The following is a 24,368-nucleotide window of genomic DNA, read 5'->3' as shown; positions in this document are numbered from 1 at the left end:
GTTTCTGATGACTACGTTTCAGAATTAAAAATGTTTGACATCCAGTAGCCGACGATTAATGTGCTCTAGTGGAGTCGTTAAACAAACCAAACTGTTGGATTACCGGTAAAAGGAAGAAATTATAGATCGATTTAGAACTGTTACATTATATTCTCAGAAATGCGTAGACGTCATTGTTTATTAGGTATCTCAACTATTCTGAAGTTTATTGCAAACGCACCACCCAATTGTAAGTTATTGTTATCGCATGTATGAGATAGATATAAAAGACACAATATCCTTAACTCTTGTATACACGTTGTGGCCTACACCCAGTTATAGAAAATCAGGTAAATGTATTATTATTTCATCTCATATCCTTTTGACAAGTACAAATCTGAGTATTGATTGCTGAGGTTAAAAAAAAAAAAAAAAAAAAAAAAAAAATATATATATATATATTATATATATTTATATAGACAGAGAGAAACACAACACAAGAACTTTTGAGAGAGAGAGAGGAGAGAGAGAGAGAGAGAGAGAGTTTTCTGATTCATGACAATCGTTTTTGAGAGGCATTTTCCTCTTGAAGGGATTAAAAAAAAAGTGTTGTTTCGTTTAACGGACGCCGCTAGAACACATTGGTATTAATCATCGGCGATTGGATGTCAAATGTTTGGTCATTTTTAACATATATTATGAGAGAGGAAACCCGCTATGTGTTTTTTTCATTATATATTTTATATTCACTATCCCACAGATAGGATAGCACATACCACGGCATTTGGTATACCAGTTATGGTGCACTAACTGGAGATCGATTCTAGACTGACCGCACATTAAGGCGAGCGCTTTACATTGATGTAGCAAAGAGCGCAGGCCTGAGTCTTTTGACTGAAGCATCTCGGCGAAGCCACTGATTTTCCCAACCAGTGCGCCGCGACTGCTGTATTAGAAGCTGTGTATGTGCTAAAGTGTATATAGACGAGTCCCTACTACTAAAAACTTTTTGAAGTGTTAAAGACGTTTCCATTTTCAGTCTTTTTGTTGGGGATTTTAAAAACCTTTTTATCTGCTTTAAATATTTTTGTTTAGTTATACTTTTCTTCTTTAAACATGCAAGAGTGAGCTAAATGAACTATTCCTCTCAACTGAAAATTATGTTTAAAAATATCATCTTTAAAAGGGGAATTATATTTAATTGAATTATTTATCTCATGGGGAAATGCTTCTCTGTTGAGGGAATTATTTCGAAATGGGATATGATGATATTCCATGGGGAATTCTATTTGAATCGGGAAATTTAAATATGGAATTAATGTTTCATCCTGTCTGAAATATTTCTTACAGCAGCGAATTATGTGACATTGACGTATGACTTTCGAGGGATAATTAAAATATTAGTATTTGTTAATTAATTAATTAATTAATTAGTTAATTAATTCTCTTTTTCTTTATTTCATTCATTCGTTCATTCATTCACTCATTCATTAATTTTTTTCCGTTTGGTCATTCTTCCGTCCATCTCTACGTTCATTCGTTCATTCATTTATTAGGGGCCGATATTTAGCTCAGTCGTTTGAGTGCTCGCTTGATATACATGCGTCGCAGGATCGAACCACCTTGGTGGATCCATTCAACTGATTGTTTTTTCTCTCATTCCAACCAGTGCATCACAACTGGCCAAAGGCCGTGGTATGTGCTTTCCTGTATGTTAGGAAAGTGCATATAAAAGATCCCTTGCTGCATTAGGAAAAATGTAGCGAGTTTCCTCTGATGACTACGAGTCAGAATTATCAAATGTTTGACATCCAAGAGCCGATGATTAATTAATCAATGTGCTCATGTGGTGTCGTTAAACAAAACAAGCACACTTTTCATGCATTTATTACTGAATTCATTCATTCATTCTCACTCGGATTTACAAAACGTGACTCGGTTAAAATGTCTAACTGTAAATTTATATGTGCGCATGAATCGGAGCCAGAACATTCATAGCTTTTAAACTTCAAACATTTTATGGATGCTGTGTCATCCAGTGCAAACCCGTGTCGTAAACCTTTACTAGTATCAGTCGGAATAACATGTTTACAACTGAAGCACGGTATAACGCCCCTAAATTATATAAACTAGAGTGAAAGTCAAAGTTTGTTTTGTTTAACGATACCACTAGAACACATTGATTCATTAATCATCGGATATTGGATGTTAAACATTCGATAATTCTGACACGTAGTCTTCAGAGAAAACTTGCTATTTGTTCATTTTCATTAGTAGCAAGAAATATTTTATATGCATTTTGCCAAACAGAGAAGAGCACATACCACGGCCTTTGATATACCAGTCGTGGGGCACTGGTTTGAACGAGAAAAAAAATCAGAGAATGGGTCGGCTGAGATGCTAGAATGGTGTGTCTGTGTAAAATACCAAGGTTCACCATGTGGCACAATGGTAAGGAACCCAAATGAGGCGACATCTGCGACAATTGTAAACAATGTCAGTAATATGGGTTGAATGTCACTATATTTGGCAGCGGTAGACTCGTTAACTAGCAGAACGACAGTGGCGTCATTAATGATAGGTTTAGCACTGAAACACACACAGTGACGTAACATAATAATGTCTTGTGATTAAAATTTGACCAATCAAGATTATAAGAAGTGATTTCTCCTACAAAAGCCTTTGGATGATAAATTAATTTTACATCCAGTTAAGCTGCATGGGTATATGACTCGAATATCACATACGCATTTAAGTAAGTTGGATAAATTATGTTTTCAATCCATCCAATAAGCAAACATGCGCGTATTAGCCACTTAATGGCTAAACTTTTGAGACTTTATCTAGATATTTATTGGCCATCACACAATAGGCTACCAAACCTACGATACCATAATAATTGAGAATGTTGTTGTTGTTGTTGCTGTTTTTTTCACCCGACTAGCACCCTGCTAATTGTGGCAACTAGCCTATTTATTTATTTATTTATTTATTCATTTCAACTTATTTTCGTGCCTATATCAAATTAAGGTTCAAGCACGCTGTCCTGGGCATACACCTCAGGTATCTGGGCTGTCTGTCCAGGACAGTGGATTAGCTGTTAGTGGTTAGTGGTTAGGAAGAGAGATGAAGGTGTTGTGGTCTTACACCTACCCACTGAGTCGTTAAAACTCGCTCTGGGTCGGAGCCGGTACCGGGCTGCGAGTCCTGTACCTACCAGCCTCATGTCTGATGGCTTAAACACGACACCACCGAGGCCGGTAACTAGCCTAAACCCTGCCCTTGGAATGACCTGTTACCCATGTAAAACAGGTACACAAAGTGTTAGCACAAACGTCCATCTAGCAAATATTGTCTTTGAACAGACGAGAAAGGCGATACCCGTGGGGTGAAGCCCAGGACAACCTGGCTATATGAGCGCGACACTGGTCTGTTAACATGCTGTGTAATGTCAAGTAGAGTTGACACGAATTGACTTGCAACACTCATAAACACTTCTCTGAATTCGTTATTCGTTTAACGGCACTTCTGCATGTTTGAAACATTGGCTGTTTGGTGTCTATTTGGAAGTGAGACGAAACTTGACGGAATGAATGAATGAATGAATGAATGAATGAACGAATGAGTAAATGAATGAATGTTTAACGGTACCAATGATGCTGCAAGATAAACAAAGGTGAACATAAAGGCGATATATAAACACATGTACGCATAATAATGCAGATACAGAGAGAGAGAGAGAGAGAGAGAGAGAGAGAGAGAGAGAGAGAGAGAGAGAGAGAGAGAGAGAGCGAGAGAGAGAGAGAGAATATACAGAGACAGAAACAGAGAGCCGGGGCAGGGGGGGGGGGGGGGGGGGGGAGGCAGATAAAGAGAAGAGGGGAACACCAGCTATTATCACATAAGCTATTCCTACCACAAAAGCGGTGGGGAGTATTTTATCTACACTTTTCCACAGACATTACTAGACAGTATTGTAAGTCACGGCCCTTGATGCATCATCTGTTTAGCCACTGGCCCTGGCGGCGGAAAACCCAGAGTCTTTCGAGAGCAATCGATCTACGACTATTCTTACATAAGATACATAAAAAAGAAGAAAAAAGTGAAATACCAACTTGCAGCCACCGAACAGGTTTGTATCAGCATGTATATGCATTTTATATAGTAGTATGCAGTTTGTTTCCAAAACTGAGTTACGTGTATGCAGTGTAAGATATTGCTCATGTCATAACAATCACTCAGTATCTAACTAGTGTAATACTGGTGTGACGTGAGCGTGACGTAGATCACTTGCTGACCCAATTCGTAGACAAATAACATGTAGTAGGTCTCGACATCTGCTTATTTCTGCGTTGCGACTTGTTTGCAGTTGGTTTGTAATAAATAAAATACTAAACAAGCTTGCCTGTCATACAATTTTCATGAAACTCGTGAACAGTGTTGGTATTTGACGAGCGAAAGCTAGTACGAAACTGTTCACTCATATCATAAAAATGGTATGACAGGCAAGCTCGTTTAGTATTCTATATGTATCCAAACAATATCCATGATATCGTAAACAATGTAATTCAACATTCGTCATGCAGGAACACTTAAAGGGACATTCCTGAGTTTGCTGCAATGTTTTAAGATGTTGTCAACTAATAAAATATTTCTACGATTAAACTTACATATTAAATATATTTTCTTGTTTAGAATTTTAGTGGCTGTATTTTAAACGTGTTTCTGATCGTTCTAATATTTGTACTAGGTTAATTATCATTTTATTTCCTAAAAATATACACATTGAATATACAGACATTGATATTCTAAACAAGAAAATATATTTAATATGTAAGTTTAATCGTAGAAATATTTTGTTAGTCGGAAACATCTTACAATGCAGCAAACTCAGGAATGTCCCTTTAAAACAATGTACTCTTGATATGTTTAATATTTTATTTACGAGCAACACACTACACGTGATAAGTATTTGCACAGTTTTATTTCCATCGAAGTATTTAGTTTCGAAAACGGACACATAATGTCCATACTATATCATATGGCGTTCGATACAAAGAGTTACAAGCCCAGTGTAGACTCCTATACCATTTGTCTATAAGGGTTCCCAGTAATTTTAATGATGTTTGCACGCATGTTTGGCTGTCTAAGTACAGTCCATTGTACTGCATTGTTTAGTGAACCAACATCAGTTATTCGTTTCTAAGTGAATCCAGTTCCTTCCATTTGCTAAAATCAATCATGGAAAGATCCGAGCATGGAACCACAGGATTTCTGAAATTAAACAAACAAAAATTAGGTGAACTAAAGTGAATAAATATCTCTCTTTCTCTGACAATATCGGCCTCTCTCTCTCTCTCTCTCTCTCTCTCTCTCTCTCTCTCTCTCTCTCTCTCTCTCTCTCTCTCTCTCTCTCTCTCTCTCTCTCTCTCTCTATATATATATATATATATATATATATATGTTCTCTGTCACCTTAACTGTCTCTCTTTGTCTTCTCTCTCTCTGTCTCTCTCTCTGTCTCTCTCTCTCTCTCCTCTCTCTCTCTCTCTCTCTCTCTCTCTCTCTCTCTCTCTCTCTCTCTCGTCTATGTCTCTCTCTCTTTTTCTCTCTCTATTTTCACTCTCTTTACGTGTATTTGTATGTCAGCGCGTGTAACTATCTCCATCTGTAATATTTAACTGACTTGTATGCGGCTACATTATTTTTAACGATGTTCTCTGTTACCAACAAGTAGAATCTTTTGTCCTAAGATTCGATGTTTATATTGTTATTCAAAATAGCATCCGGGTGTTTTGAAATTCCATTACGTATACACCCATACCAAAACCTACTTGTGTTGCGTGTGTTGAAACTACAATAGCATATATGGTGATCTTCTTAAAATAGTGTTGTGTATCGACAGAGATTGTTTTGTTTCACGGAACCATTGGGGAAAATATATTTATTAATCATCGGCTTTTGGATGTCAAAAGGTTCGTAATTCTGGCATATAGTCTTACAGAGGAAATCCTCTACATTTTCCCATTAGTAGCAAGGAATCCTTTATAATATGCACCATCCCACAGAGAGAATAGCACATATGACGGCCTTTGATATACCAGTAGTGGTGCACTGGCTGGAACGAGAAATAACACTGGTGGGGATTAATCATAGAGAACGATTTTAGTAGTTGCAACTGGACCCCCAAAACGATCCTAAATCTGCACGCCTATTTACCACTGGGCTACCTGTAGTGTATCGAGAAGATGAGTTATGTCATGCTACATACAACAGTGAAATGACCTGTTCAACATTTATGTGAAAGTCATTGTCAATGTTATGTAGTCGCCCACTGTGATGAAGTTAAATCAGATAGACGTTCATAATATTATGTAAGTGTCCTTGTTGTCCTGCCTTTCTGTTTGCTTGACGTGCGGTTGTATGATAGAAACAGAAATGCATTGTGGGAATGTTCATGTTAAATTATTTGACATATTTAAACTTAGTGCCGCATTACAATTTCCCAGTCCTAGTTAACATTCGCGTCCTCAATTACTAATATATATATATATGAAGAGTTCAGGCGCAAAACGCGATATATCCATTTTTCCTTTTCAGTAAAAATGGGTTTTGATAAAAAAAAAAAACCGGGATTTACCCAATACAATTTCATAAGGATCAATCAAGTTTTGCAGCAAATCAGCGGGCCTACGATTAGCCCTTACTGGCATACAATAATGGCTTTAACTAAAAACTAGAAAGAAAATGGTTTATATCGCGTTTTGCGCCTGAACTCTTCATAGATATATATATATATATATATATATATATATATATATAAAGTAGAAAGAACAAATAATACTATTTAATGAGCATATATTACTCAGGTCATAGATATTGCGTGAACACAGATAATATTTTCGATTTTCATATAGTCCCTTTGCATCCAAAGGGAACCGATGAATTGACATGAACTCTATAATTAATCAAGTTAAACTTCATATAAAAAATTATTATTGAGTGTTATATCCATACCAACTCAAATATATTTCTTCAGAAAAAACGTTGAGGGTCAATAAAATGTTTCTTTACAAATTACCATCATATTGCATAGGTTAAATCCTTTTTGATACAGAAATGAAGGCAACTAATGGAATTGTCGAGGCAAAGCATGCGCAGTTATACATCCATTTGGTCTCTGTGCACCGATTCATCAATAATGCAGATGAAGATGCATATCTTGGCTGTTCTAACATTTTGTCTTCAATCCTGCATTTTTAACAATGCAATTTAATCTATATAATTTAACGATAATTTATTCAGAAACATTTTTTATTTACATGGAACTTTTTTGAAAAAGGTTATTTGATTTTGTATGGGTTTAAAACATAATAACGTGTTTTTTATATGAATATTACGGGAAAAAAAGTTATTTGATTCTGTATTGGTTTAAAACATAATAATGTGTTTTTTACATGAATATTAGGGAAAAGTTTATTTGATATTGTATGGGGTTAAAACCTAATAATATGTTTTTTTATATGAATTTTATATGCATTTATTATAGAGTTATATGCCAATTCATCAGTTTCCTTTTCGAGGCAAACGGACTATAGGTCTCAAACCGAAACCCGAGGCGATGTATTGCACTCATCCCAGACAGCACACCGCTAAACTAAACAAGGTGTAACCCAATTACAGAGAGAAGCGAGCCCCCTGACTGTTATATCAATGGCTGTGTCATGTACCATCATGACATGTCTAGAAGACGGGTGCTTATAAATCTTCAAATGTTGTTAACTTATACAAAACAGTAAGGTCCCAACATACGACAATTCACTAAACTTTGACAGGGCTGTTGCTAGGATTTTTTTGTGTGGAAGGTGGGGACAGATGAATTGGTACAAACGAGCATGGGTGGCGCAAAACACTAGAAACCTAAACGCTATGAAATACCATTTTGCAGCCATTTCAGGGAAGTTACATACTTAAAACGTCAATATCAATAACCGCTAGCTACGGCCCTGTTTGACAGACAGTCATGGCCGAATTTACGAAGCGTGTTTATTTTCTCATAAAAGCGGGTGTTTAAACATCGTAAATATACATAGTTACACGTGTGTAAGTAAAAACAGGCTTTGTAAATTCAGTCTTCAATGTTATACACAAGGATTTTATATTAAAGCATCATTCAAACAATCAAATACTTTGTTAATGTCGAGAGCTAGAACTTTAAAACTTTTTTTTTAATCACTGACACAGCCAGAAGAATTAAATGTTCATGTTACTGTTCTTTAAATATACCTAGTACACGCAAAATTCAACAAATACAATAAAACTTCACCCAATCTCGATTAATAAACCTAGATCACTGAATATGTTAGAACATTAAATGTGAGCCTAGAGTTCGTGAGATCTGGTATTGTGCCAAATATATAAGCGATGAATAATGAATACATTTGCGTATAATTATAATATAATGTCATACATGATCGACGACGACAAAAAAGCTCTGGCCTGTACGTTCTCGATATGTGAGGTCTGACATAGTACTTTGGATAAGGTTATCTTTTGCAGTTCCGATATCTGCTCTGAAAAACGAAACAGTCAACAGTTTTACCACTTCTTGAATAGAGAACACATTATCATTACAAAGAAGAAACATGTATCAGTAGAAACCAGACCTCACCAGTTAAGGGAAGCTATCAATCTGTCTCCCCATCTCCCCCTGAAACTACTTCAAGGAAAGATAGTTTTAGCCACCCTTATGGATAGATAACTAGTTTAACGTGCTTATGTACCACTAGGGTTTCTAACAAGTTCCCCTTAGAAAGTAGATTGAAAAACAAAATACATGTAGCATTACAATGCTCAATATAGTTATATCTTAGATAGGTCCCCATAATCTAAGTTAAGGGAGCTATTAAAGTTAAACGTTTGTTTTGTTTAACGACACCACTAGAGTACATTGATTTATTAATCATCGGTTATTGGATGTCAAACATATGGTCATTTTGACACGGTCATTGAGAGGAAATCCGCTACATTTTTCCTTTAGTACCAAGGGATCTTTTATATGCCCCATCCCACAGACAGGATAGCACATACCACAATATTTGATATACCAGTCGTGGTGCACTGGCTGAAACGAGAAATAACCCAATGGGAACACCGACTGGGATCGATCCCAAACCGACCGCGCATCAAGCGAGCGCTTTACCGCTGGGCTACGAACAGCCCCTAGAGAGCTATTATTCACTCCCCTATCAATGGTGTAGCCAGCATAAGGCAGACTAGGCGCTTGCCTCGTCTGGAATTTCCCCAGATTTATTTTATTTTTTCCATGACACTGATACTTATTTTAAAGGTCTCTGTTTGCCTCGGCATTTTTTCCTCTCTGGCTACGTCCCAGTCTATAATTTTGTTTTTCACGGCGAGGTCTGGTATAAATAAAGTCTGAGCATAATGAATCGATACAAACATGAAAATAACAAATAGTAATACAAACATAACAGGAAAATCGTCCACTATAACACAGAAAAACATCTATCAATTCAAACATAGTAAACATGCAAAAATACCAAAATGAAGAAACATCTATCAGTATAAATATAGAACCTATACATGCCTATACCTATCAATAGAAACAGAATAATAGTCTATCAATGTAGACACAAAACAAAATCCATTAAAACCCCCCACGAAAAAACCTCAAGAAACACTTCTATATGGAAGTACAGAAGAAACAGCTATGAGTAGAAACACAGAAACATTTTACAAATATATCAAGTTCAGTCATAAAAGAAACATAATATGTTATCTATATCAAAAATATATCAGAAATATCTTCCAATACAAACATGAAACACACAGTTATCAGTAAACACAGAAGGGACGTCTATTAACAAAGAAACACGTCTGTCAGCACAGAAGACAATTTATCATCAAACACATAGACGGAACTTCACATCATAAAAACACAAAAGAAAGATTATTCAATACAACATAGAAGACACGTAAGAAACATGTATCGATACAAACAGGACCAAACATATATCAATACAAATATAGACCATACATATATCAGTACAAATATAGACCAAACATATATCAATACAAATATAGGCCAAACATATATCAATACAAATATAGACCAAACATATATCAATACAAATATAGATCAAACATATATCAGTACAAATATAGATCAAACATATATCAATACAAATATAGGCCAAACATATATCAATACAAATATAGACCAAACATATATCAATAAAAATATAGACCAAACATATAACAATAAAATATGGACAAATCTTAATTATTTCAATAAAACAGATTACCCATATATTTTTACTCACCTGGTGTAAAGGCATTCACGCCCTTTGAATTTTGATACCAGAATCGATCTCCAAACTTTAGATTCCGGAAACCCAGTGCTAAGATACAGCGGAACGTTGGGCCGATTATCGCACCTGGTTCAGAGGTCTCGAACAGTGACCCAGTGTACAGGTCGACGTCATCAACGTGGCTATATAAAAAAGGAATTTAATAATAAAACCCATCTTCGAATTATACAAGTTTACTGATTTAATGCATTGTGTTTCCATTTAACCTGTTGCCTATTTATTAGCCATTGAAAAAAATATGGAGGCTTGATTAATATCATTATAATTCTGGAGAAGTACACATTTGACTGAAAACTATGTACACATAAATCAAATTGTTTTCCATAATCATATCTGAAAAAAACAGAAGTCGAAAGGGTATTTTGGCAAAGTACTGATTGGTTCCATGAATTACCATCAAATGCCTCATCTATAGGAGGAATGTCACTCTACAAGGTATCCCTTGCGTGCCGTTAATGCTTCTTGCGTCGCCCGTAGGAGGACTACCACTCCCAAGACTGACTTGATAAATGAAAAGTTGCTTACAATAGAGCTCATTAGGATACATATACCCACGATGACATGCATTCATGAAACTGTCAAAACAGTGATGACCTCAGGTATTCAGGAAAAGTGAGAACATCCTGCCCCACCGGTGGCACCCGTCATGTGTGCAGCATACACTGATCAAGACGTACAACTCATGTAAAAGGTATTGCATCAGACATGATGTTAGACCAGTGCCGCGTCATATTGTAAAATTACCTCAGAATGTTTTCCATAAAACATAACACTTAATTTGTTTTCCATAGTTTAGGGCTGACTGTCTGTTTTAGATTAGATCCTACCTGTAAACACTAAGAAATTTGCCCACTGTGTTGTTAGTGCCACCACCGTCACTCGGTTGTTCCAGACGTGGTAGTCCACACCTCACCCTGTAGTCGTTGTACGGGGGCAGCCCGTGGTCTCGTCCTCGCTGAATGTTGATGGAAGCAAGATCTAATCCTGGAATATATTAAAATGAATACCAAGGAACATTGAAACACATAGTCTGTGATGCCAAGTGTGGTTTGCTTAAAGAATATGGGCCGAATTTACAAAGCCTGAGCTCAGTCCGGTGCTAGTTTTAATTTAGTCTGGGAGTGGCAGTCGTCTTTTGGCGGTGCAAGAGGGATGAAATATCCAACAAAAGATCTACTCGGGAGTGGCGGTCCTCCTATAGACGAGGCACTAAGAAGAGATTCATAAAATCAACCACTATTTCGACTTTGCATTGTGATGAGATACGGCCCTGGCCATGCATTATTGTTTAATCGTTTCGATGTCGTAAAGGCAGGTATCTTAATCATTATAACTACATGTGTAAGTCAAAGCAGGCTTGGTAAATGCGGTCTACATGTTTTACGTGTTGACTCAATCCGCATATTTTCCAAAAAAGGGAGAAATAATCAGTTAGTTGTTTTCTGCATATTTCATAGAATCAACCACTGTAATTGACCCATTGGATTTGTATCTCGTTCCAAATGTACACCAAAGGAAGCATCACCAATAGAATGGGCTAAACAAACCAGAGAAATAAATGCATTTCAATTGCAGGATAGAGGTAAATAGAACAGAACGAAAAGAAATAATGAAAAAAAAGAAAAGAAAAAAAAAAGAATATTAAAAAAAGTCACAATAATAAAATGAGAAGAAAGAAAGGGACGTTACAAGGTAATATATTTTACCAGAATATTTGTCGTTCACATCCTCGAACATGTGATCTGTAATCCCGAGACTAAAGTATCTATCAGCTTTCATCGCAACGTCTGTCAGCAGACCATTCAGAATATCCGTCACGCTGTCTGGAGCTTTCTGAACAAACGACGGGTTCTTGAACATTTCTTGCAATGTAACACTCTCATTACCGATCGTGTACTTGGATGGTACCTGTGAATGCCCGTATCTGAAAGCTGCTGTGGTGAACTCGTTTAGTATCGACGCGTCCAGACTTTCATCATAAATATACGATGAGTTGTAGTGTAGGTCGTACTGTTCCATCACAGAGTCGCCGAGAAGCACTGGCAGGGATTCCTTGTAGGTGATGACCTGGACTATGGAGCCCAGTATTTTCCTAGACTCTTGGAACAACCGTTCGTCTTTCCAGTCGGGGTTGCCTTTCTTAAGATTGCCAGCGATGACGTTGTGTAAGCGGGTGAAAATGATGTGAAGACTGATCAAGGCTGGATGCTCATTGGCTCGAAAATCTGAGTAAAACAAAGTTAATAGTAGATTTCAGAAGACGTTGTTTGTTACATATTTCTGAACTGAACAGTACTCTGCTTATAATCAGTTGGTCCGTAAATAACGCACTGTAACAACCCGTCAGTCACAGTCAGCCAGTCGCAGTGAGGTAGCTAGTCAGTCAGTCAAACAGTAAGTCAGTCAGTTTGCCAGTCAGTATGTCAGTCAACTAGTTCGATAGACAACCAGTTAGTCAGCCATTCATTTATTCAGTCAGTCAGTCAGTCTGCAAGTCAGTTAGTCAACCAGTCAGTCAATTAACCAGTCAGACAACCAGTCAACCAGTCAGTCAGTCCGTTAGCCAGTCAGTCAGTCCGTTAACCAGTCAGTCATTCAATTAGCTACTCAGTCGAATTAGCAAAACAATTACGTTTTAGGATAAACGAGCAGTTTTGATTATTTGTTACCACTAAAGAGATACTATGGAATATTAGTTTCATAATTATTCTATAGAAATGTGTTCTGTCTCATTCCGCCCTGTGCAGTACGAATGACATATCTAACATTGGTATACTCCCTTTTAAAAAATAATGATGCTGGTATGCAGAGTAGTCTGACATAACAGGTTTCGTCTCTAATTTTCGAAAGCAAGTGTGCTAATTTGCAATAAACCTAATAGCATGTGATAACACAATGCGTTTGTGTTTCCCTAAAGACAAATGATGTCATCCTTTGTTTCCTCGAGTATCACGATGTAACTGTATTAAAGTGACAGACCCTTACTTTTGAAACCATACGGTGCATTTTGGATCATTGAAATCAGACATTACTTAGATTGTATTGTTTAAATTACTCATTTTAGTACATTCAAAGTGTTTCTGTTCATCCTGATGTTTCTAATACCACAAAATGTATTTTTCATATTTTTAGAAACGCACGTACGTTTGAAACGTAACGGTTATGGAGACGATCTCTAGTCTGATTTTAAGGGGCGTTTCTCCGTTTCAACGTCACTCTATTGTAACTTAACGGTTATGGAGACGATCTCTAATCTGATTGTAAAGGGTGTTTCTCCGTTTCAACGTCACTCTATTGTAACTTAACGGTTATGGAGACGATCTCTAGTCTGATTTTAAAGTGTATTTCTCCGTTTCAACGTCACTCTATTGTAACTTAACGGTCATGGAGACGATCTCTAGTCTGATTTTAAGGGGTGTTTCTCCGTTTCAACGTCACTCTATTGTAACTGTATTCAGATGTGTTACAGGTTTGTAGATTAATCAAACACAGTGTCCATATTCACGGGTTGAAACTAGGGTCTTTAAATATGAATCGCATTAGTAACTGTGGAAATATCGACTCGTTACCTGTTAGGAAACAGAGAGGGTTGGTGTGGCCATGTGCGTTTACCATTTCCCTGTGACACTGGACGTTCGTTGTGTTTGGAGACAAATTCTTATCTCCAGTCCTCAGCGTTCCTGAAATTTCACAAAAAGATCCCCTCTATTATGCTATCTTAATTTATATATGGAACATTAAAATATGTTAAATGCTTATCTCCTAGAAATGTCATTGCAATATCAGGCTTGTGGTCATCAGTTCCATATGTTGCATATATATTAAGACGAATTAGAATTGAACTGGATATGTAACAACACCCCAGCATGAAACATTCATCGGCTATTGGGTATCAAACAAAATTAAATGACGATCAATACAAAAGTTATAAATAAAAACAGCTCTGAAAAAGTGAAATTCATGAAACAAACAATGTCGCACATCAACATAAAATACAAATACACAAACTAATTGTTAAGGCCAAATCAAGGAACAAGTGCATTGGACTGTGGTAAACATAAAAACGAAACAATATTGCACAGAACTATTAACACACGAAAAACGTATATTATCATAGATGATTATAGAACTAATTTAGAATATTAACGAGGTATAGAAGATTGTGTTTTGTATTCGCTATTCTCAAAGAACAACATGATACGGTTGCTATGTTCAATATTTATACGATAATAGTGACAGACATAAAATCATACCGTCGATGTAAGTCCTAATTTCTTTCAGCATTTCTTGAGTTTGGCCGTACATCATGGATGCATCTACGTAAGCTGTCATTCTGTTAACTTGCTGACCTACCGCTTTTAATATAGAACAAAACAAAAATAATATAACTCTGGAATTCGGACAAACGTCATCATCAAACGTGCACACTCTTATTTATTCAAAATGAACATACTTTGAGTCTCGTATTTAAAGGGACAGACCCTAGTTTCAACCCGTGAAAATTACCACTACGTTTAGTTAATCTACAAATCTGTAACACATTTGGATAAAGTTACAATTGAGTGAAACATGAGTCTGTGACTTTGAAATGGTGAAATACCATCTAAAAATAGACTAAAATTCGACTCCATAACTGTTACTTCTCACACGCACGTGCGTTTTTAAAAATATGAGAAATGCATTTTGTGATATTAAAAACACCAGGATAACCACAAACACTTCGAATGTACGGAAATTGATAATCTAAACAATAAAATCTAAGTAAAGTATGTTTTAAGTTATAAAAAAAACGGTTATAGTAGTCAAAAATATGCGTTAGTGCTTAAAAATTAGGGTATGTCCCTTTAAACCGTGGCAATATTTAGCTTAATCGGTAACTGTATTTTAGTATACTTCCTGAAAAGCTGTGGTCAGTTATCATAAAATTTAAAATGTCTAACCATTATCTTCCCGTTGAAACTGGTCGTTGGAATAGCATACCTATAGATGAGAGACTTTGTACATTATGGGACGTCAATGATATTGGCGATGAGTTTCGTTATTTGCTTTGTTTCCAGTATATACATTCATATTACTATAAACGACCAAGTACTTATAAATTTAAAGAATTAATGAACAGTAAGCGAATCGGAATATTAAAGAAATTAGCATATCTTATAAATGTAATTATTAATAACTTTAAACGTCCCTAACCAAACCAAACAAAAATATATAATTATTACGATGACATATTTGCTTATAAGTACTTGGCCACACCCGATGTACATCTAGATTATATACTGATGGAAAGAAATAAAGGTTCACACAGATAGCAACAAGAAATAATGACTGTATCAAAAATCAATTCATATTGTCAGCAGTTGACTGGGAACATATAGGCAGCTCATTCAACGCTACAGACATTCAATCCCACATTACAACTTGGTATGAAATGCAGACATTACTACGCTAATTGTGAATTACATTTGGTCTGCAATTCCATGTGTTCCCTTATTTCTTTCCATCAGTATATCTATGTTTATTTGAACACCAACCAGTGGTATGTGTATAACATTGTTCTTAAATATGTGCATGTATCTAATGTATTTAGAGGTTTTTTTATGCATCTTCTTCTTATATAATTGTATTTATTGGTATTTGTGTATGTTTATTATCAACCATCTTTTTCACGTGAATGTTATAAATTGTATATTATATATTCCTCCTGTGTCGTTGGGTAACGGCCCGAGTGTAAATAAAGTCTTGTCTTCTTGTATAATTGCAAATTGTTCACCGCTAGGACATGCCGATTGCACTGATCTTACAAACTCCATGCAGGTCTTTGTCTTGAAGTGTCGGTCATTGGCTGGAATGGGTATTGGAAAACACGGCTCCCTGCAATGACAAAGAATCAGTATTGCTAAATATTCGACCTATTCTCTCCAGCACAATGGACTATTTCTCGTTACAACAAGTGGACCACGACTGGTATATCAAAGGCCGTGGTATGTGATATCCTGTCTGTGGGACGGTGCATATAAAAGACCACTTGCTACTAATGGGAAAGTGTAGCAGGTTTCCTCTCTGAGACTACATGTCAAAATTACCAAATGTTTGACATTCAATAGGCGATGATTAATAAATCAATGTACTCTAGTGGTGTCGTTAAACAAAACAAACTTTTTCTCCTCCTGATTTGCATTGTCCGTTTCAATAAAATAAATCAACTTATAAAATATGTGTTTGGAAGAAAATTACTAACATTACAAGGTTTGTGAAATATCGTATAATATTATCATAAAGGATACGCAAAAACTTGCGATATGGTGAGCTATTGGCATTTGTATATCATGTTCTAGAGATAATAACATTCTTAAGCACCCATTTCGTAAAACGAATGAACAAAATAAATACAGTTTTGACACCAGAACTTCTTTGGAGCCAATAAAGGAGATATATAAAAATGTTTAATATTTCAAAGTTTCTAAGTAGGTGGCGCATTTAGTGTCTTAGAATAAAGGAAAGAATGAATGAATGAATGGATGTCTAACAACACCCTAGCACGAAAACTAAATCGGCTATTGGGCGTCCAAACTATGGTAATGCAAATAAATAAAGTGATGATCAACATCAATATAAAAATTCAAGATTTAAATAAAAACAGTGTAAAGAACTATGCAAAAATACAAATATCACAGATAGATACATATAGAATACTATATGAGTTTTCGCTAGATATCATTTTTACGAAACGAGTGAACTTCCCAAACGTATCTGACCTCACTTTCGTTCGGTCAGATACGTTTGGGAAGTTCACGAGTTTCGTAAAAATGATATCTAGCGAAAACGAGTGTGGTATTTTATTTATTACCCTCTTTTAAATCACGCAAATTATGAAAAATAAATCAATCAATCAATCAATTTTGTAGCCTATTTCAAGACCGGATGTTGATTTGCATAACTAGCCGGTGCACGACTACGTACCGCCGCATTGAGAAATAGTTCGTTGTACTTCCGCTACTTCTCAGTGACGTTTTCAGGGGAGTGGTGTAGACGTAGGCCTACTTTCCCATAAATTTCCATCGGGTTTCATTTTTTAATTTAAAGAAAGCTGTAAGGTACATGCATCAATATATGTTTATTTTCATATTGGGTGAAAAATGGGTAAAACTAATGCATAATTCCATATTTTAACAAAACGCCCCCAAGAAACAAATGTTCCCGTTATCCCACTGGCACTGGTTATGCTAATAATGATGAATTCACAAATCACAACTGACAATAACAATTTGTTGACCAAAAATCCAACCAATAAGAGAATAACAAGTGTTTTTGCAGTTAAAAACGTGTAGCTTGCAAAAGCAGCCGAGTTCACGGGAAAACTAAAGTGCTAACTTTAAGGTCGACGACAGTCACTTTTCGCTCCCTTCTTTTGGCTTTCTTGGTACACAACAAATATAGCATATCTTACCATAATTTCACTTGAAATCCATATTTCGTAAAATGTACAATTTTTCAATCACAGAATTTTCTTCAAACACATTCAGGTGCTTCAGTAATGTTCGAAAAAAAAAAATCAATAGGAATTTTGCATTGGATTTTTTCCAGCATTCTTAAAACGGAAACGTCATGTACCCAGTTTGTGGTTATTGTAAGGAGGTGCAAAATGATGTCATTGGAATTCTGACGTCATTCAAATTCAAAATTAGCTATATTATTACAATGCATCGCCACATTAAAATAAAAACTGGTCTACTAACCTTGACCCCTGTTAAATTTCTACAACAAGCAAACAACGCTGTTTACAGGTCGGTATATTTTACTTTTTCATAATTCTACAAAAAATATTAAATTAAGTTTTAAAAAAAAAAAAAATCTACCTTTTGTCAAATATATCATATGAAAAAAATTAACGTTGGATATGTTTCATTTAGTGTGTACGAAGCCAAAACAAGGGTCCCAAAAATGACTGTCGTAGACCTTAATAATGATGAATTCACAAATCACAACTGACAATAACAATTTGTAGACCAAAAATCCACATAATAAATAAAATGAATATGTTTAATTATTGTTCTATTCATTCTTTTATTTTTATTTTTTATTTAAAAATATTTTTCGCGCGGTCCAGTTTACATCAACTTTTAATGAATGACATTTGTAGTAAAAGTTGTGGATGTTACTGACCTTGACATTAATTAATGAATGAAAAAAATAGTCCCGTTATGCTAATAAGGTCGCTGTCCAACCAATCGAAATTAACTCTGTTCCCTGTTGACAAATCAAAACACAGTTTGTAATACGCACCTGGTGGTGCGTACGAAATTTGTACGACACCGCTATATCTTCACCAGGAGGGTAATAATGACTTTTACTCAAAATTTCAATTGTATCAATTGTGCAGGAAAGAAGACATCCCCTGCCATTGTTATTTACTTACATATGTTTTGTCATACTGAGACACCGGTAGATTGTGTTTGTTAAACCTGTCGCAGCAGTTTTGTATATCTGAAAATAATATTCATGGATATTAATAAACCATTAACATCAGTGTCATACATTGTTTGGAACCTCCCCCCCCCCCAAAAAAAAAACAACAAAAAAAAACAACAACAAAAAAACCCCCACAACAACAACAAAAACAAACAAACAAAAACAAAACAAAACAAAACAACAACAACAACAAAAAAAAAAACCCCACAACAAAAAAAGCAAAAACCCCACAAAACCCCCAACAACAACAAACAAATTACAAACACAAAGTAAAAAAAAAACAAACAAAAAAAAACCCCATAAACAAAAAAACCCATAATAAGAGTGAAACACAACAAGGGAATTTCAAACACTGCAGTGATTACCAATGATTCTTTTTCATGTCCACAAAAGTAAAACTACGGATGTTGATCAAGAGAAAGAAACGCATATTTTATTTAAGGACGCACTCAACGGTTATATATGTGGCGTCGGGCATATGATTAATAATATAACAGCACATCACAGATAATAAGAGTGAACACACGCTGCTGCCATGCAATGGGTTAGTCTTTTCTGTTAGTAGAAAGGGATATTTTATAATATTATGCAAATCCCACAGACATGATAGTGCATACCACGGCCTTTGTTATATCAGTTGTGGAGCACTGGCTGGATTTATTAAAGGACATACCTGAGTTTGCTGTAATTTTAAGGACGTTATCTACTAACAGAGACTTTTTAACGATTGTAATTACATATTAGATATATTTTTTTCTGCATAAAATTAGTAGCAAGGAATCTTATATGTGCACCATCCACAGATAATACATACCACGGCCTTTTATTTGCCAGTCATGCTGCACTGGCTAGAACGAGACATTAATAATACAAATTACACTGTTTCAGATCTAAGACCATGTGGCAGATTGACGTAACACTAACTTGCTTGTTTTGGCGTGTGACTCAAGTCGTGGTCTAGGAACTGCCCCCATGTCTGGTGCATGTTGGTGATCTGGTTCAGCACGGGGCGGTTAGCGTCAGATCCGTGAAGAGTTTGACTCACCAGACGAGGACTCGGGAGGTACTGGCCATTGCGTCCTCGGAGGCGAGGTATCGATAAGTTCATAATGACTGGAGAGAAAAAACCACACCCAAGTAAAACAGTACTGTATGTACCGTAATTGCACGTGTCTAAAAATAGTGATATTCAACACTGTGAAATCTCGTTTGTTCTTGGTGGTCTAAGATTCGTGTGATTCGCTGACTGGTGTAGTCAACGAATTAAAGAATACGACGGAAATATAACATAATTATATACGTATTATGAATTAAATACACGAAAATTAAGGATTTCACAATAATAATAAATCTAAGACTTTCTTATAATGTAGGAATGTGCTTATATATATATATACAAGGTTGTTGTTGTTTTAATTACCATACAGCGGCAACATATGAATTATGTTAAAATTTCAGAATGTGAAAAAATTTGAAAATCCAGCTTTAAAATACAATAATATATTTATGTGTATTTTTCGCAGATTTATTATTTTATTTCCGAAATGTGTGCTGTAATGTTTTCAAGTTTTATTACTTTTATTATTGGTTAAATCTCTTTCTCTTGTGTGTGTGTGCGTGCGTGCGTGCGTGCGTGCGTGCGTGCGTGCGTGCGTGTATGTTTTGGGTGTGGCGTATGGAGGAATGGTTGTAGAGGATTATTGAAGATCAATCACATTAAAATAATGCTGATATTTTTATTATGAATTATCGAATAATTTTAAACGAAAGTCACTGTGTACATAGTTCATAATCAGTTTTCCATCGGTCCCGTCTCCCGTTAAACCTGACATTTTAAATGAAAAATGACCTACATTATCAACATAATTCATAAGCAGAGTAATGAAAAAACAAAACAAAACAAAAAACACATTTTTTTTTTATTGAAACATAAATTTTTCATAACATAGTGTGCATCAGTGGGTGTGCATGTGATGAAAAAAGTCCATACTATAATATTATTGCTGTTTTGTTTCTTCAGCCGTAGTATCCACGTCCGCGTGCAGTTGTACAGAACCTGCAAAACGTGTTTCACAACACCTTGAAGAATCTGCATCTCATTAAACCACAAATGTACGAATTGTTTTTAATATCCGGTTAAACCAGCAGCCTGCCAATCTCGGTCAAAGCATCGCTGCACTTCTTCAAATGCCTTAGTTCTGGTAAAACTCGTTTTGCAAGTTCTGTACAACTACGTGGGGGCGTGGCCTACTATGGCTGACGCAGGCAGCACGCAACAATATTATGGGCTTTCTTCGTCACGTGTATATTTACCAATGTTCAAGTTGGTTGCTGAGACCGGCGTCGATGGTGTCGTGGTTAAGCCATCGAACATAAGGCTGGTAGGTACTGGGTTCCCAGCCCGGTACCGGCTCTCACCCAGAGCGATTTTTGAAGGCACGGTTGTAAGACCACTACAGTCTCTTCGTTCTCACTAACAACTAACCCACTGTCCTGGACAGACAGCCCAAATAGCAGAGGTGTGTGCCCAGGACAGCGTGCTTGAACCTTAATTGGATATAAACACGAAAATAGGTTGAAATGAAATGAAAATGCTTGCTGGTTTGTTTTATTGATCTGTTTGTAAATTATATTGGAAATGTATACAGATTGCTATTTCTGATCATCATATGAAAATACAACTGCCAAGTTTAATGGACTTTATTCATTTCAGTTATCACCTTCAAAATAATTAAACCGAATGAGAGACCAAAGGTAAATCGCACCACGCAAATGGGTAGAATATACAACTAATGCTTCCAACTGTCACGACTGAGTTGGCCAACTCGCCGATAACACGACTTCTACGACTGTCCAGTTGCTAGTCTGAGCGCTCTTACAACTCGATTCTCGTCTTATAAAACACCTATGACCGATTAGTTGTTAATCTGAGCGCATCCGCCATATATCGGGAGTTTGGACAATTACATGGCAACCGTCGAGTTTGCCAACTCCGTTGTGACAGTTGACAGTTTGTGCCTAACATTAGTAACAGTGATAACAGATACATAAATACTGCTAGGGCCAGACTATCAGTTGTCACGAAGGAGTTAACCAACTCGACAGTTGCGTTGTAATTATTCCCATTCCCAACTGTTTACGGTTGCGCTCAGATTAACAACTAACCGGTTGTTGGAGTTGTATACGACGAGAATCGAGCTGTAAGAGCTCTCAGACTAGCAACTAGACAGTCGTAGAGATCGGCGAGTTTGACCAAAGTCGTCATGACAGTTGGCAGTCTAAGACTAGCATAAGAAAAGAAACCAAACCCGAGTCATAGGCGGACGGTAGAAGTCGCTTGAAGGGCTGGTTGGACACACCCCATCGGGGATTTGCCAGGTTATTGCATGTTCCGTCTATTGTCCGGTAGGGGGAGCTCACGTCGCAAGAGATATTCGCTGTGGTGCAGGTTAGGTCTGAGAGAAGTCTTTGAAAGGGATTCCGCGACAACTCCCTGAAATAGAAAACAAATGTTGTAGTCTGAAATCTGACAAATAGCCTACATTTAACAGACATACAACTGCCCAATGGAGAAGGAAGGGGAGGGGTGGGGAAGGTTCGTCCGATATTAATTTTTGCACCATATTGGATAATATGTATGATTATTAATTGTACATAGATATATGAAAGAAAACAGAAAACATATTATTACTATTAGTAGTAATAGTATATTTATTTATTTATTTATTTATTTATTTATTTATTTATTTTTATTATTATTTTTCTTTTTTTCTGCTTTGGTTAGTTTTGCTTTTTTTTTGTTCTTGTTGCAAACTTTCTTTTGTTTTAAATTATTTATTTGTTTGGGTTTCTTATTCGTGCCACGAAACCTACTAAAGAGATATATTGTCTTATATTAGACTATTACATGGAGAATACTGAACGAGTTCACGTGTACAGGCACGGCGGAGCTAGGGGGAGCTGGGGAGCTCTAGTCCGCCAATGATTCTGAATCAAAACTATTATTGGTAGTAAATCTTAAGTCAGAGATGAATTTAACTTGTAGAATGCAGTAAATTGCATTTCATGACATCTAGTTTTCAAATATTTACGGGGGAGCATACACTCGAACCCACTAGTCAGTGTAGTTATTATAGTGATTATATTACGACTGTGTTTTGAATTGTTCATCAGAAGCGAAAGTGAGTAATCTATGATTAAAAACACACTCGTTGCAATATAAACGATCGAACACGGGAACGAGTATAGCATTTTATTTATTACACCGCGCATCAATGAACAAATATCGCAGAGAATGCTTTCCAAAATAAATAACAAAACATGAAAATGCACAGATTAGAGATCGGGAAAATGACGTCGCTTGCTTCATTTAGCTATTTATCAGTGAAACTTTGCATTCTTACGCCAGACATATATCAATGACCTTTATACAAACTATGTTATAAACATATTATAGGCTAAACAAAATTATAAAAAATAATATTTATTTTGTTACATTATGTTGCTAACATTAAATATAAGCATTGACAGCAAGTATTTTTCAGATTTAAAAATATGAATAGAAAGAACTATGCGGAGTTGTACTGTGAGACACAGACGATCACCTGATCAAAAGGCATATTCTATAATGTGAAGAGACGATAATATTGCATGGGCATCTCATCTCTCTGTCTCTGTCTATGTCTCTGTCTCTGTCTCTCTCTCTGTCTGTCTCTCTCTCTCTCTCTCTCTCTCTCTCTCTCTCTCTCTCTCTCTCTCTCTCTCTCTCTCTCTCTCTCTCTCTCTCTCTCTCTCTCTCTCTCTCTCTCTCTCTCTCTCGCGCGCGCGTGTGTGTGTGTGTGTGTGAGAGAGAGAGTGTGCGTGAGTGCGCGTGTGTGTACATTATATCATGACAAATTCGGTCATTTGAGCTATCTGATTTGCCGATTTCGCTGTCATGGGAGGTAACTAAGAGTTAATACATCACATTCAAGTTTTAATTACTTACTTCCCGTTTCAAACGGTGTGTGTACTCATGTACAGTATTATTTTGAATGTACTTTAATGGAGATATTTCTTTCTTTTCTTTTTTGTATGTCTTTACTTTAAACATTTTTTTATGAAGAAACATTGTTAAATGAGAATACTACTATATACAATTATATATATATATATATATATATATATATATAATATATATATATATATATATATATATATATATATATATATATATATATATATATATATATATATATATACATATGTTCTGAGCTATCCAGGCATGTATGTATGTATGTATGTATGTATGTATGTATGTATGTATGTATGTATGTAGCTATATTAATGATAAAAATATACAAATAAATGGAAATTTATATATACTTCCTGACATTCTGAAAATGTAAATTATTGGAATAGACACTCGAAATACATGTACTTACCATGTCCAAAACACTCTCAAGAATAGTCGCAATATCTGTGCCAGTTTATCAAATATACCCATCCTGCTGTTTCATTCCTGGCTGCTAGTAACTAATGTGT

General features: G+C 35.9%; 1 protein-coding gene across 1 annotated transcript in view; it reads right to left on the bottom strand.

The window, feature by feature from the left end:
- Positions 1 to 22,110, bottom strand: part of LOC121383530 — a 45,416-nt gene extending 23,306 nt beyond the window's left edge. The window contains exons 1-10 of the mRNA XM_041513617.1: positions 22,011 to 22,110; positions 19,770 to 19,958; positions 18,809 to 18,860; positions 16,182 to 16,247; positions 14,627 to 14,802; positions 13,943 to 14,053; positions 12,080 to 12,598; positions 11,201 to 11,357; positions 10,326 to 10,495; positions 8,450 to 8,552 (exon numbers count right to left, since the gene is read on the bottom strand). Coding sequence (XP_041369551.1) covers positions 8,450 to 8,552; positions 10,326 to 10,495; positions 11,201 to 11,357; positions 12,080 to 12,598; positions 13,943 to 14,053; positions 14,627 to 14,802; positions 16,182 to 16,247; positions 18,809 to 18,860; positions 19,770 to 19,958; positions 22,011 to 22,110 — 1,643 coding nt within the window. The remainder of the gene's footprint in view (positions 1 to 8,449; positions 8,553 to 10,325; positions 10,496 to 11,200; positions 11,358 to 12,079; positions 12,599 to 13,942; positions 14,054 to 14,626; positions 14,803 to 16,181; positions 16,248 to 18,808; positions 18,861 to 19,769; positions 19,959 to 22,010) is intronic.
- Between the last annotated feature and the right edge of the window lie 2,258 nt (positions 22,111 to 24,368).

Source organism: Gigantopelta aegis, chromosome 10, assembly GCF_016097555.1.
Source record: "Gigantopelta aegis isolate Gae_Host chromosome 10, Gae_host_genome, whole genome shotgun sequence".
NCBI classification, from domain to species: domain Eukaryota; kingdom Metazoa; phylum Mollusca; class Gastropoda; order Neomphalida; family Peltospiridae; genus Gigantopelta; species Gigantopelta aegis.
This window is presented reverse-complemented; position numbering and strand designations above follow the sequence as displayed.